The following is a 14075-nucleotide window of genomic DNA, read 5'->3' as shown; positions in this document are numbered from 1 at the left end:
TGGAGGGGATGTACTGAGGGCGCAGATTAAAATCAATACAAACACACGGCTGGAACAAATGACTTGGGCACAGCGAGATGAAATTCTATGTGATGCTGAAATAATATGAGGCGACGACAGACAGCCAAGTGAAACATTTGCACACAGGGCCAAGTCACACATAGGCGCACTGTACAAAAGCGCACACGTATCCATACGCACCCTCGCACACATACATATGCACAACGTGGATGGAAATCTGAGTTGTAGACTAAAGGTTTTAGATGGACTTGAGGTAAAAGGTCAAGTACTCGATGTTTAACTTAATATTCTGACCTTTTCATAATACCTTGAATATTTTATTATCAGGCCTGTGCATTAAGATAATTGGTCTCCGCTCCAAATAAAGCTGCTACAGTAAATACTTCAGATTTAATTTAACAGTGAAAGATTTGCATTGTGCTAACTAAAGTAAAGAGTGGCAAAATGCAAAGTCACCAGTCATGCTGTAAACCCCCACTTGCCTTAAATTATACTAAGACGATTTGATTTGGGGGTTAAACAGAAAGTGTTGGTAATAATCTCTTATTGCACAATTAAGAATGTGGATGAGAAATATCCATGACTGTGCAGTATTTTACTTTGTTTCTTTTTCAGTGAAAACACACAATACACTCAGTACCTGCTTAGAATTAATGCAGTGTGCTGTGGAGTTGGGACACAGCAGCTTCAGGGGTCTCTTGAAGGACGCGTCAATGAAACACCTTAACATAATGTGAAAGGGTGAGGACGACCGTGATTAGCAAAAAACGCAATAAAAACTCTCTGAAGGCCGTTGCTGTATTCTCCATCTACCTATCTTCTTATTATCAACCAACGAAAAACTAGAAATCAATGTTTCTCAACCTCAGACACCCTCCACGTTCACATCGATGCTGTTTGTGCACATGACACGTAACAAACTCGTCGATGCTGCGGCGGATTGTGGACTTTGTTCAGCTTTTGACCAATTTAGGCCTAAATAAATGTCAAAGTGTCGAAGTCACATTGTCACAACAGTTGAATGTCTCCATTGTGTGCATGAAGGTGAAACACGACAGGGAGCTTTGTCTGAGTCCTGCTCTGTTTCTTCCTGTAGAGGCCTGACATATCGATGGTCTCAGTATAGATTTCCTCACTCCATCTTCTCGTCAAACACTCTCAGTCTCCCCTCCGTTCTCTGTTTTTTCAATTTCACAATCTTTATTTTCTCATCTCACATCCTCCACTTGCACATCTCACTTTATGTCTCTCTCAGACTTGGCACTTACACCTACTCTACGTCAGGCTCCCTATATCAGAATGAAGAGGAGGGGTGATTTCAGACTTTCAGATCCCCTCCACTTCCATTTCCCAAGATTCCTGAGGGGAACTGATTCAATCACTGCCTGCCGGTTAGGTTGACAGTGACATCTGAAGGTACCTCTCCCTCTGGATGTCTGGCTCTCATGCTCCTCTAGAATTTCCCATTCCTCTGCTCGCTGCAGCTCGGTGATACTGCATCTCTCTACAGTGAGAAACTACCTTTCTTGTGTGATGGAAGATGGTTATCCTGCTCTATGTGCTAAGTCAGAGAGTTGTATGATTATAGGCTGCAGAGGAGACATTCAATCTCTATGCAGGAGTTCTCTTAACCATAATAGAGCTAAACAGAAAGAATGCGTCATCACATGCACACTGTGTATTAAACGAACTGGGCAGCCACTTAAATTAGTCTGCTCTCTGATTTTCCAATAAGGCACAGCCCATTGGGATTTTAAGGACCATTAAGTTGCTTTATGGGCAGAGACGGTGCTACGCAGCTTCCTGTGAACTGATGAGAAGATACGGAAATGGTGCATTTGCATACATGCATGAGGCACAACACAGTGACCAATGAAAGGGCAGAAAAACAATCAGGATTTCCATATTGAATCAACAGGTTGAAAAAAGTGTGTCCTGAGAAATGCTCTAAATCATGAGCTTTGTAATTAGAAATGCATCAATATTATTTAGTGATGTAGAAAGATTATTGGACAATTTCTTGCCTGGCAGAAATGATTTCCAATAGTAAATGGAAGATGAAGTAATAAAACCAGACAAGGGTGAATATCAGGGCATATTTCACCTGTTGGTGAGAGCGGAAAGAGGCCAAAGGATGCAGGACAGATCCCGACCTGGTGTTATGATTGAAGTCCTAACTTTTGCTTGTTTGCTTGTTGCTTGACGATGGGCTGCAAAATTGAAGTTGCTGACAAGTTGAAGCCACATAATCCCATTTTAATAGCTAAAAAAGTTTGATGTGATTTTTTACACATCATGCTTGGACATCCCTACCAGCGTTGGCTTCTTTCTCTCTCCATCAGCTTGTCAACAAATGCATGTGTACAGCTGTGTGCATTGGGAGGCTCAGACCACAACTTGTATTTCCGACAGTGAATTACGTGCAAATCTTGTTTTGCTTTAAATTATGTTATTTCCCATGAGATGCCAGGTAAGCAGTAACAGTTTCTGGGCCTTTATGCTGAGCTAAGCTATCGCCGGCTGCTGCTGGCTGTAGTTTTAGATTCAACATCAGACATCAGAGTGCTATCAGTGCTTTCATTTAACGCTCTGCAAGAAAGCAAATAAGCATATTTTGCAACATGTCAAAAGTATCCCTTTAATGCTGAGAAACTGGGTCACCATCACAATTCATTGAAACTGTTGTTAATTCTAGCTGTCTGTGTGGTTGTCTTCCTTCCTTTTCCAAGCTGCATGCTCTCAGAGCCATAAACATGGGTTTTCAGAGGATATAATAACATTTCAAAGTAAGAACAGATGCAATTCTGTTTGATAAATTTCAGTATTCAGTTGGTGTGTTCTCCTACACTCTCTTCTTTGACACCAAGGTGATTCTGTGTGAGCAGTTATATGAGGATGAAATAAACAAAGACAACATCTGACCTTTCCTGGAGGAAAAGCTCCCCACAAAAAATCTCCCCGTCTAAATCCTCCACAGACGGAGATTGGTTGTTCAGTTGTAGATTCTACTCTTTTGTGGTTATGCAGCCCGAAATGTATGCGATTTACCAATCCGAACATATTTCTCTGTGGCGTCTAAGCCTGTTGCATACATATAGTGTAAATAGCTACAGACGGGGACACATTTGCGATACTCTGGGGAGAAACGCATCGAGAAACTGCAACAAAAACAACACCAAGATGAAACGAAGAGCCGATTCAGTAACCAACCCAACGAGAGACGCCAAGAGAAAAAGGCAACAGTGGCCAGAAGCCGAGGGGAACTGAGAGCAGGGCGACTGCTGCAATCAGAGGGGTGGAAAACAAAACTCCTTCTCTGTTTTTGTGAGGCGTTCCAGGCTGGAGATTTGCAGGCGAGCAGAGAGGCACAAGATCTGTCGGAGTGAGAGCCCAGCATCGTGACGCATTCCGCCTCAGCCACATGTCCCCTGTCCGTGGGCCAGCGTTCGGCAGGGTTGGGGGGGTGCGTGGGAGCGGGGGGGCTGGGACGGGCTCCAATGTGTCCCTTACTTCCTCGGGGCAGGGTGGTGAGCGAGCCAGGCCATACTGAAGCCTGCAGGCGATAGAGAGGAAGAGATAGAGCTCCCTCCCTCAGCACCACCACCCTGAGTTTGGACGATGGGTGTGTATGTGCGGGGAGGCATGGATGGTGCATGGGAAAGCGACGAAGAGGCTGTGTACAATCGTGCTCCCGGTATGAGCTTTCCATGCCTGTGACTTTACATCGCTGGTGGCATTAGTCAGCTAGCCAAGCAAAATCTGCTCCCTGCCCCCAGGCCGTGTGGGAAGCACAAGCCTGGGACAGAATGTATGTGTGTGTACTTACACGTGTGTGTTACTTTTTAGGTGTCCGTGTGTGTGTGTATGTGTGAGTGTGTATAAGGGAGAGAAAAAAGAGCCCTCAGCATTTTGAGACATGGGAAGTGATCTGGCCGGTTCATCCAAAACAGACTGTTCTCTATCAAAGCCAAGACTTTCAAATGCACAGACACACACATTCACTCTCTCTCACACACACACACACACACACACACACAGCTCCTATAGTACAGTAGGTGCACTCCTGTGGTTTCCTCCAGCCCTGCCAGAGGAACTCACGCACCTCTTCATTAACACCACCAGTCATAAAGATTTCAAACTAGATGCTATTCCACACTATACTCACACTATATAAAAGTGGATATTATTATAGTATATTTACACACTTGAACTCTTCATGGTCAGGTTTGGTTTAGTTTATCAGTCAGTTCTAGTGGCAGAGTTTGAATTTTCTCACTATTCATCTTCCCCGTTGTTAACTAGTTTTAAAGCACACTCGATCACAACCTCAGGTGATCAGCTGTTACAGCTCCCACTATTGATCATAGTCTGAATAACACATTGTTTTGATTATGATGCTTACATGAGTTGCTCATCGGATATTCCGTTTTATTTTCCTGTGTCACAGAGCATAGTCTGATTATGACTATTATCAACATTACTTCCTACTACTAACTCAGGGTGTGTTCAAGCAGTTGGTAACTGCTATGCATCAATTCAAAATGCTGTGAAAACCCTGATAGGACCAGAATACTCCACATGACTTAATTCAATTGCTGCCTATTCTGAGTATGACCTTGTTCGGGTTGAGGTCATCAGAAAATGATATATAGATAACAGTGTGTGTGACTATTGTCTTTATATAGGACACAACAGTGGCAACCGTCGTTACATCACTCATTGATTCGTGAGCTGCTGTTTTGAAGCCTCGAGTTTAACATTTTGTCCAGCGTCATCAGAAGTAATCAAATTTAGAGGAGCGGACGTGGAATCTGACTGCGAGCTCGAGGACACCTGCAACCGGCACCCATTGGACAGCACTAGCTGTTAATTACAGGTTATCCATGCCCCAATGCACCATACTTGATCCCATATTTGATTAAGTATTTCCGTGAATGGGACCATAATTTATATAAGACTTGAAATAAGTGGTTGAGACCATAAAGGTATAAATGTTCAATGACGTTATGAGTCAAGTGGAAAAACTGAAAATGTTCTCATAGACTTCTATAGAAACTGACTTCCTTTTACAACCAGTGGGGTCGCCCTCTGCTGGTCATTCCACTTCTGCACTGGCTTCACCTGGAGTTTACATCAATTTTTATGTACAGTCTATGTTTCCAACGTAGGCAACTGCAGAGGTGCCACCAGCGAAGGGTCAAGGTTGAGAATCACTAATACACAGTGCACCATGAATAATATATATATATATATAAAGATTAAAGCTCCATTAGCCTATTAGAAATGTATAAAAATGAAACGTGCGTGACAACAGCTGCAGATTACTGAGGATTTGTGACAGCATAACATGTTAGGGGGTATAAAGGCACTATAACACCACTGTGTGATTCACTTAATGTCTGACAGGGAGCTTGTTATTGATAAAAGCATCATAGCTGCTCCTCTTTTATTGTAATTATAAATATAAGCATGCTTGCATTATGCCACCCTTGACACTTGAAGGGATAGGATAAAAACATGTTGTAAATCATCGTTCCAAGTCAAATATGAATGTTGGGGCTTATGGACACTTGGATTGACACCACAGGAGCAGTATGGAGACGTTTATGTTTTTTTTCTGATGTTTTTTTTTTACGTTTGAAGAAGGAGTCACCAGTTATTTGTATTTGTTGTGGCTTCGACGCTGTTTACCCCTGAGACTCCTAAAGTACTTTGTGGAAACAAACACCTCACCCACTCCTCCATCTGCATAGTGGTGAGTAGATGAGTGAATTTTCATTATTCGGTGAACTATCCCTTTAAGGCCTACACAAAAAAACACAACTTGAAAAGTATTTACAGTTATGTTCATTAATAACCAGCTTCTTGCATGTGAATTCATTTGACAAAGAAAAATAATCCTAATATTTGCAAAAAGGCTTGAGTCATTAACTTGAATAGTCGATTAAGGAGAGTCAGTGTAGCAGTTAATTAGAAAGCAGTGGTGATAACCACCTGTTCAAATATACAGATGGGAAGTCTGTCTGCACATCCCATGACTGCCTGCGAGTGCTGTATCATTACAGACAGTCTAATGCAAACGAGAGGGAAATAGATGGAGATCGATGGATGCGATATCACACAACCTGCTAAGGATTTGAGGTTATTTACTGTATTTTACTCTCGTACAGGCACAAACACAGACTTAGACACACACACACAGAAAGACTCAGATATAATTACCTGTCAAATGCAAAATGTGACTTCCTGGAAGTAAATGACCTGATTAATATTCGTGAGGGGTGGTGGGGTTGGCTGATTAGCAGTTAAGATATTCACTCTCCCTGTTGGATCGTTTACATCACAATGACAAGATGGCAAATTACACTCTGGAAGACGTCAAACACCGGGACAGAAAAGGAAGAGCGCCCTGCATTACACCACTCACTGCTTTGTTTCTTAAAGATGTCTAACTGTTCAAGTTTGTATTATGCCTTTTCTACAAAGCTCAATAACATGAGCGTGACAGTTCAGGGTCTGTTGTCTCATTACACTATGGGAAAACCCCATTATTTGTTTTATTTTTTATTTCTTATTTCTCCTAAATGCTGCTGGCCCTGTTTTAATTTGAAAACTCCATCGCAGCGGTTAAGTCTGGGCGGGCAGAAACGGAAATGTTTGGAAACTACACTGTAGACAATCGCTCACTGATGGGTCTTTTTGTTTATGACATAGCCTTTGCTGATTCGTCAGGCTCCTATCACATGACTCGCTTCCAGAAGAAAACAACCAGGATTAGCCCTAGCTACTGATTCAGATCTGATATGATGCATTTTCAGGTGGATTAGTATAGACATTGATTAAAATTCATACAGAGACAAATTTTTTTGTAGTAGTATGTCCCCTCAGTCCTGGTCTCCCTCCCTCTCCAGGATGTGTTGACACCTCCCCAGCCCAGACCTCCCTCTGTGCCTAAACCAAGTGGATGTCCATCGCCACTCCAACCTCTCCAGCTGTGCGGCCCTAGAGCCCTAATAGACAGCAGTCTAATGGCGTCCCTGGGCTGCTGAGGGGCCTCACATTGAGATAATTAGGTGGAACGAGTGTGAGGGATGAGGCCCTGGAGAAGAAGAGGAGGAGATGCTACTGATGTTTCTCTGAATTTGGGTCTGTGGCATACTGCTTCTGTGCTGTGTCACTGTAACACAACTTACTCCTTTACCTTATTGTCATGGTGAAAGAAAAAAACAACAATGTGAGAGCTTGTTTAAAAATGTGGGAAAGTAAAGTTGTTAGTTAGGAGCTAATTAAATATCCTTGTAAATGTCTTTGATATCCATATCTAACCCTCTGTCACACATCTCTTTGGAACTCAGCTATTTGTGGGCGACTGTTTTCTGAATGACACACAGCCAGGCCGACCACATGTAACAGTTTGTAATATCTACCGTAGCTGCCTTAATAGTCCACTGAGGGTCAAATCCAGACTAAAATGCTCCAACTCCATTTTGGGCCTGGTTCCGGTGCAAACCCTTGAATCATCTGGTCATGGAGCCAGTCTGTGGTACTCCAGCACCCAGGTCCAAGGAGCCTGCTGCCCCTTCCTGCAGCTTTACTCTCCTCAGTAACTATAGACCCTCCAAGTAAACAGTGCAGGGACAGAGTAGGTGCTCAATGGGGGTTTGCTGCAGTAGCCTATTAACCAAAGTGTTAGTGTGTTCATGTTTGAAAAGCCTTTTTTCTTGTAGCATGAACACAAACATATCAGATTAAAAAAACAAACTAGCAAACATTCTCCTCAGAAGAAAACCAGCTGTAGATATAGAGGAAGCGTCTCCGTCGCATGAGTCTGAAAGACAAACTCAAGGAAGGAACTTCGACTCCACCTGCTTTTCTTTTGCCTGTTTGAACACGAGGACAGGAGCCGAGCTTCAAACGGAGCTGGAGCTGGATTGACGCCTCACAGATAACTACCTCCAGCTCTGTCGTTTTCTCTTTCACAGCCTCTCTCTGCTTGTTTCTATGGCCTGCGAAGGTTCACTCGCTCTCTCTCCCTCTCTCCGTCTCCGCTCCGACACTCGGCAATCAGATGTGACACACTGAAGGCTCAGATGACAGCAGGGAAGACAAGGTCACACTCATCTACCTTTAACGAAGGATATGCACAGCTTCCTGTGACAGGCCCGCGCTGTGCAGAAACATACAGTTGCGCACCGCTTACACACACGTGCACCCGCCTACGTGCACGCATGCACAGTCACAAGGCAGAGCTGTGAGTATTTTGCAGACAGGGCCCTTTCTTGTGCCTGTGCAATCTCAGAAGCAATTACCTATTAAAATTTCATCCTTCCCATCTCAGAATGTTTAGGAAAAGATTATAACTGCTGGGGAGGTAATTAAGCCTGCAAATGGAAAACTGAGTTGTGGATAGTGAGCACTTTGTGTGTGTGTGCATGTGTGTTTTTGTCTTAATAAAACTATTAACGCTGCACACCTAACGCTTGATAGTGTGAGACCTAAAATGACAATTAAAGAAGTGAAGAGTACAATATCAGTGTGGAGGAGGTGCTGCGTGTAATAATCCACGAGGATAACCACTGCTTTCCAATTAAATCTCAAATCTATCTTCTTCATTAGATTTTACAGTAAGAGCAGTAACAATGTGATTAGCTACTGCTGTGTCAGTAAGACTTAAACACGCCAGGCTTATTGTGTCTGTCAGAGCTAAAACCTATGTTGAAAGTCACCCTGAATTCAATTGTGATAGCTCAAGATGTTTTCAGACTGTTCCATAGAAAGAGCCAAGCCTTAACACAAAAAACACAACACTCCGCCCGTCAGAGCTTCACAAACGGTTGCCGTCGTTGCAACAGCTCATTTGTCGTCAGTTCGCTCTCTTCTCCTTTATCTCACTTTGCCCCTCTTCCTCTGTTCCATCTCTCTGGCTCTTCCTCTCCTCGATGCACAGAGTCATTTTCAGCTTTTTTGCAGATCCAGACTAAGTCCCTGCGTTTTCGAGTTGACACGAAAGTCTGCCAGCCGGTCGGTTCTGGTTCACGAAGCAAGTGAAAAGTGTCCATTTTTAATACTGGTGCGGTGCCTGTTGGTGAACCTGCCTGTTTGGAATGGGCTGTTTGCTTGGCCTATGGTGATGTAGAACTCCGAACTGGAGAATCAGTTGTCTCTGCCGCTGTTGTGATTATTACGTTGATGATTCCAAGCCGCAACTGCTACAGAGCTCTGCTCACCTTTTTATAAACGTTTATCATTTTACCAATGCACCTTCTTTGGCCATTAACAATACACGTGTCAAATGTGATCAGACATATACTCAAAAACTGTATTTCGGAATTTGCCTTTCACTGATGAAAAATGAATAGGTGAGGGGTGGTGCAGCAGGCGGAGACAGGCTGCATTGTATCCATGCTGTTGCGGAGATCACATGTGTTTGTTTTCAGCACATGGACAACAGCATTGGCTCTTATCACCAAAAACTCTCAACATCTTCATGGTGTCTTCTATATGTATGGAAACGCTTTTTCACCATGGGTCAGCATCGACACCCCCACTCGCTCGCAGTCAATCCTTCAGAGGATCTCCTGCTGTGTTCGCACATCGGCTCATTCAGCCATTATCCAGAGTTTTTACCAGAGTGCTGGCAGGAGAAACTCCAGAAAAGTCCAGAGCCTCACACTCGGATATAAATGCGTTCTCTCGTAAAGCCAAAGTGGAGAATTTCACAGACTCTGGAATCTGTGGATATGTGCAGCAGGTTGCGGGGGGCCCTGCTGGATCCACATGGGGCCCCCAACATAACAAACACGATCCTCAGATTTTTGTATTACCAACTGCCACTGTGCATCCCTGTTGCTGACTATGACAACAGTGGCTACACTTGCTGATCCGTACCTGATACTTGATGAATAGATTTAAAGTAAAAAATGCTACAGACCGTAACCAAATAGGCGATACAGCACTGATGGTCATGCCTGATTCCTGCACAGACAAATAGCGTTCTGTGAATGATAGTCCCATGAGGCCCGAAGGAATTTTCTCCTCCTATATAAGCAGCAGAGATCTGCCAGACCAGATTCATTGATGCCAGTAATAGGGCAATCTGGCCATAAGCTATAATCAATACGTCGCTGCACTAAAAATAGATTTTCCAGCACAATTTTGCACTATATATCTGAGCAAATGTCCTTTGTGCATAGTGCACATAGATGCACATGGCCCTTTTTTAACCCAAACACTTATCTTTTACATGGCAATTACCACTCTCACCACTCTTCTTCTCCTCTTCCCATAGCTGACCTTCGCACTTGCAGCGATGTTCTTAATGAAAAGTTATCTCGCCCTTTACAGTCTATTTATCAGCTGTAAATCACTTAAAGGGATAGTTCATGCAAAACTGAAACTTCACTCCTTATCTACTCACCACTATGCCGATAGAGGGGTGGATGAAGTCTGGAAGCCCCAACATTCATATTGGACTAGAGATGAGGTCATTTACACCGTCTTTTAAGCCTAAAAAATGGGGTGCATTCACGGACCATCCTACATGTTAACGTCCACTAGCTTAGCCACTTCTAGGCTTAAAACATGGTGTAAATGATCATGTTTAGAGTTGGATATAAACGTCGGGGCTTGCAGACACTTGGATGACACCACACCAGCAGAATGGAGGCATATTATGTTTTTTCTGTTGTTTTATTACATCTGAAGTCTTGGTCACCAGTTACCTCAATTGTATTGAACTTGGCTGCAATAACGTTTACTTCTGAGACTCCTGTAGTGTTTTGTGGACCCAAACACTTTACCCTTAGGCATAGTACTGAGTAGATAATGAGGGAAGTCAAATTTTGGGGGGTGAACTATCCCTTTAAAACATGAATAACATGTCCACATCCAACAAATCCATATCTAATCTTTCTTCTAAATCGCCTCCCTCACCTGATCTGTTGGATGTCGAGGAGGATCCCACAAGATCATTGAGGTTAATAACATTCCACATGATTACCCACAAGCCCCAGGTTTGGAGCAGTCAGAGGCGCATGTTTCACGTTGCAAATAATAATCGTTATATCCACAGCAGTGTCCTATTGGCCACTCAGGTGATAGGTCACCCGTTATCTCATCTCTCCCACAGCGAGGAGAGAAAGAAAGACTCGTGCGGTTTCTAACACCTACTCAAAGTGTTATTCATCTCCCTTTATGTTTTTTCTTTTACTTATTTTTTTGGAGATGTGGACTCTTTGAAACCAAACGCTTTTTAATGAATGCAACCTTTCTTTCCCCATTGTCCATGAGATGTGCTCTCATCATGATGTTGAGTGTCTGTGGGTGTAGTGCTTCATGCTGAGTAGGGTTATGTCACCTTGTCGTTAGCCAAGGGAGCTGTTGTAGGATTACATATTTATTTCGTTCTCACAAATAGACACACACACATACACACACACCCGTGCTCCCTTACATGTACTGCTTCCTCACTCAGAGGCGCTTCGTAATCCCAATAAATCTGTCCAGATCACTGTTGATCATTTCCAAAAATAAACTGTGAAAATGTAGAACAAGACTCAGGAATTGGAGATAATATTGGTGCTATAAGCTCATCAGGAATTGTGCCCCTTCTAAAAGCGCTCGCTTGGAATGAGCTGTTTTCTTGGACTGTGTTAATGCTCCGGATCTACTTCAGAATTATTCCTTGTTATCAAGCCCTCCTCAAACACTTCTACAATATACTATCACCTTTTTATTAAAATATATACGTATTGTTTGTGTGCTGGACGTTGTGCGCAGAACTTTTCTATAAAGAGTGAAGTTAGAAAACTTTGTGTTTATCCTACCTGGTTTATCTGCAGTGAAGATTTGAAAACCAAAGTTTTTCATGAAACTAAGTTTAAATGATTTACTGAACGGCTGTTATTTTATAAACATTACATGTTGACTATTTCAGAGGTCACTGAAGCGATAGACACAAGTGTTTTCAAAATAAAAGCTCTGTAATTGTGCTTGGTACAAAGCATTACCGCACCAAAGGAAACAATGTGCTTTTACTTTGATGCTATAAACGTTGTTGCCATGGCAGCAATCAGCTGTGAAGCCGTGAATGTCTGTCAGTCCTACTAACTGAAATTAAATTCATCACATTATCAAAATAATATATAATTTATTTTGACCTGCAGTTTGATCCAGTTTCCAACAACTGCTGCAGTTTGTCAGAGGACGTAGAAGAAGACATGTTCTACTCGGTTCACAGATTCAGTGACTTGAGCGATGGCCGACAATTTGTTAGCATTGAAGGTACTGAGTATTGAAATTGCACCAAATTCGTCACTGCCAGCCTCTGGTAATTTCCCATACATGTGCCATGTGAGAAGCTGGTAAGATGAAGGTTTCGCGAGAAATGCGTTTCACATACGGACAGACAATCTGCGTTTTTGCTTTGGCACAAGAAAATAGACTAAGGATGCAACTCTGATGGAGTCTGTATCAACTGTTTCCATGTGCTTGCACCGTGTGCACTGGCCTGTACAGATTTGTGTGTTTGCATGTGTGTGTTTGTGCGCATTCATCTGTTTGATCTTCGGTGTTAAAAAAACACAAAGAAGCTTGGTACTGTAGCAGCCCACGGGACGCAACAGAAATAGATGGCATTCATACACTCTGTACCCCCCCCCCCCCCCCCACCACCACCACAAACACTACCACCCTTGAAACTCCCAGCCCCTCCATCCCCCTACACACACGTAGTACCACCATCGTTTCCTCACCAACTCACACACACACACACTCCCACTCCCCTCATTCTCTATCACATTATATGATGTGGGCATGATCCAAAATAAAACAGTGAATAACGACTGGATTTGAAAAGCAGCAGTAGAGGAAGGCGGATATTCTCTTTCTCTCGCATTATGAAATGGTTGGATATGAGGCTGGTGCAAGATAAAACAAAAACCCAAAGCTGTCATTGGTAACAAAATATAGGAAAAAGCCCTGCAGGGATGAATGTGTTCTCCCAGCTCTGAGGATGTTATATGAGCCACCTATGAGTATCCGTGAGTCCAGCTGAGATGACATAAGATCTCTCACATCCTTACATCACTGGACATACTCAAGTTGCTTCTAAAAAAGCAGCTTTCTTGCTGACACACACCCCACCCACACTTCCATATGCTCCAAGCTATACACATGGTTCACAACAGCCAGTGATGAGCTGTCCAAAACACCCGGAACATAAAATGAGAAATGAAAGGAAAAGAAAAGCTCACGGAGGTTTGTGGTCCTGGAGACATAGTGCTGCGAATGCATCCCTAGGGCCTCCTCCCCTCGAAACTGCTCACCTGGACACCCGCCCTGCAGCACACTGGCAACGGCCCTGCAAGAGGAGAAGAGAGGAAAGAGGGGAGGGGAGCAGATAAAGGATGGAGAATAAAGGATGGGTTAGGGGTGCAGACATTAGAAAGTGTGCATAACACGGTTAATTGAATTATTCAGTCCGGCTGCACTGCTGCACATGCAGGTGCAATCTTTTTGGTGAAATTGTGAGGTGCAGCTGAGTGGAAATAAATGTGATTCCCTGATGAATGGGGCTGAAAAAATGGGTCCTGGTTTAAATTTTTTCTGCAGCCGTTGCCCATATACACGCTTCACTATTACATTACACTGTATAAAAGCTTTTTCAGTGATGAAGACAATACAATGGAGCGCAATGTTGCCTTGGTGAAAGAAACCTCCCCCCTCTTGATGAGAGTATAGCTCACATAATGTTATATCACAACGACCAGGTACAGTCTGGAGTGGAAAGACATGCAGCATCCAGTACTGCTCATTTTTCTCGACATAGAAGATGACTTTAGTTGCTCTGGTTGCCCAGAAACAACCGCCTGCATGCATGCTGTGAGATATAACACCCACAATGCATTTAAAAAGCAAGCTGGACCTTTATAATGATGCGTTATGTTTATTCTCATACATACAGAGAGAGATGTAGAAAAGAAGGAGACAATGCGCGCTCCAGATCTCTGCGTGCGTAGGCTACTACTGCAAGTGTCTTTGTAAACAAGCGCACT

At 43.2% G+C, this 14075-nt stretch overlaps 1 protein-coding gene across 1 annotated transcript in view; it reads right to left on the bottom strand.

Annotated features, from left to right (window-relative positions):
• The window catches only part of shisa9a (shisa family member 9a), a 44004-nt gene that overhangs the window by 28960 nt on the left and 969 nt on the right, over nt 1-14075 (bottom strand). Inside the window, exon 2 of the mRNA XM_069517691.1 lies at nt 13275-13381. Coding sequence (XP_069373792.1) covers nt 13275-13381 — 107 coding nt within the window. The remainder of the gene's footprint in view (nt 1-13274; nt 13382-14075) is intronic.

This window comes from Paralichthys olivaceus, chromosome 21 (genome assembly GCF_024713975.1).
Source record: "Paralichthys olivaceus isolate ysfri-2021 chromosome 21, ASM2471397v2, whole genome shotgun sequence".
NCBI lineage: Eukaryota > Metazoa > Chordata > Actinopteri > Pleuronectiformes > Paralichthyidae > Paralichthys > Paralichthys olivaceus.
This window is presented reverse-complemented; position numbering and strand designations above follow the sequence as displayed.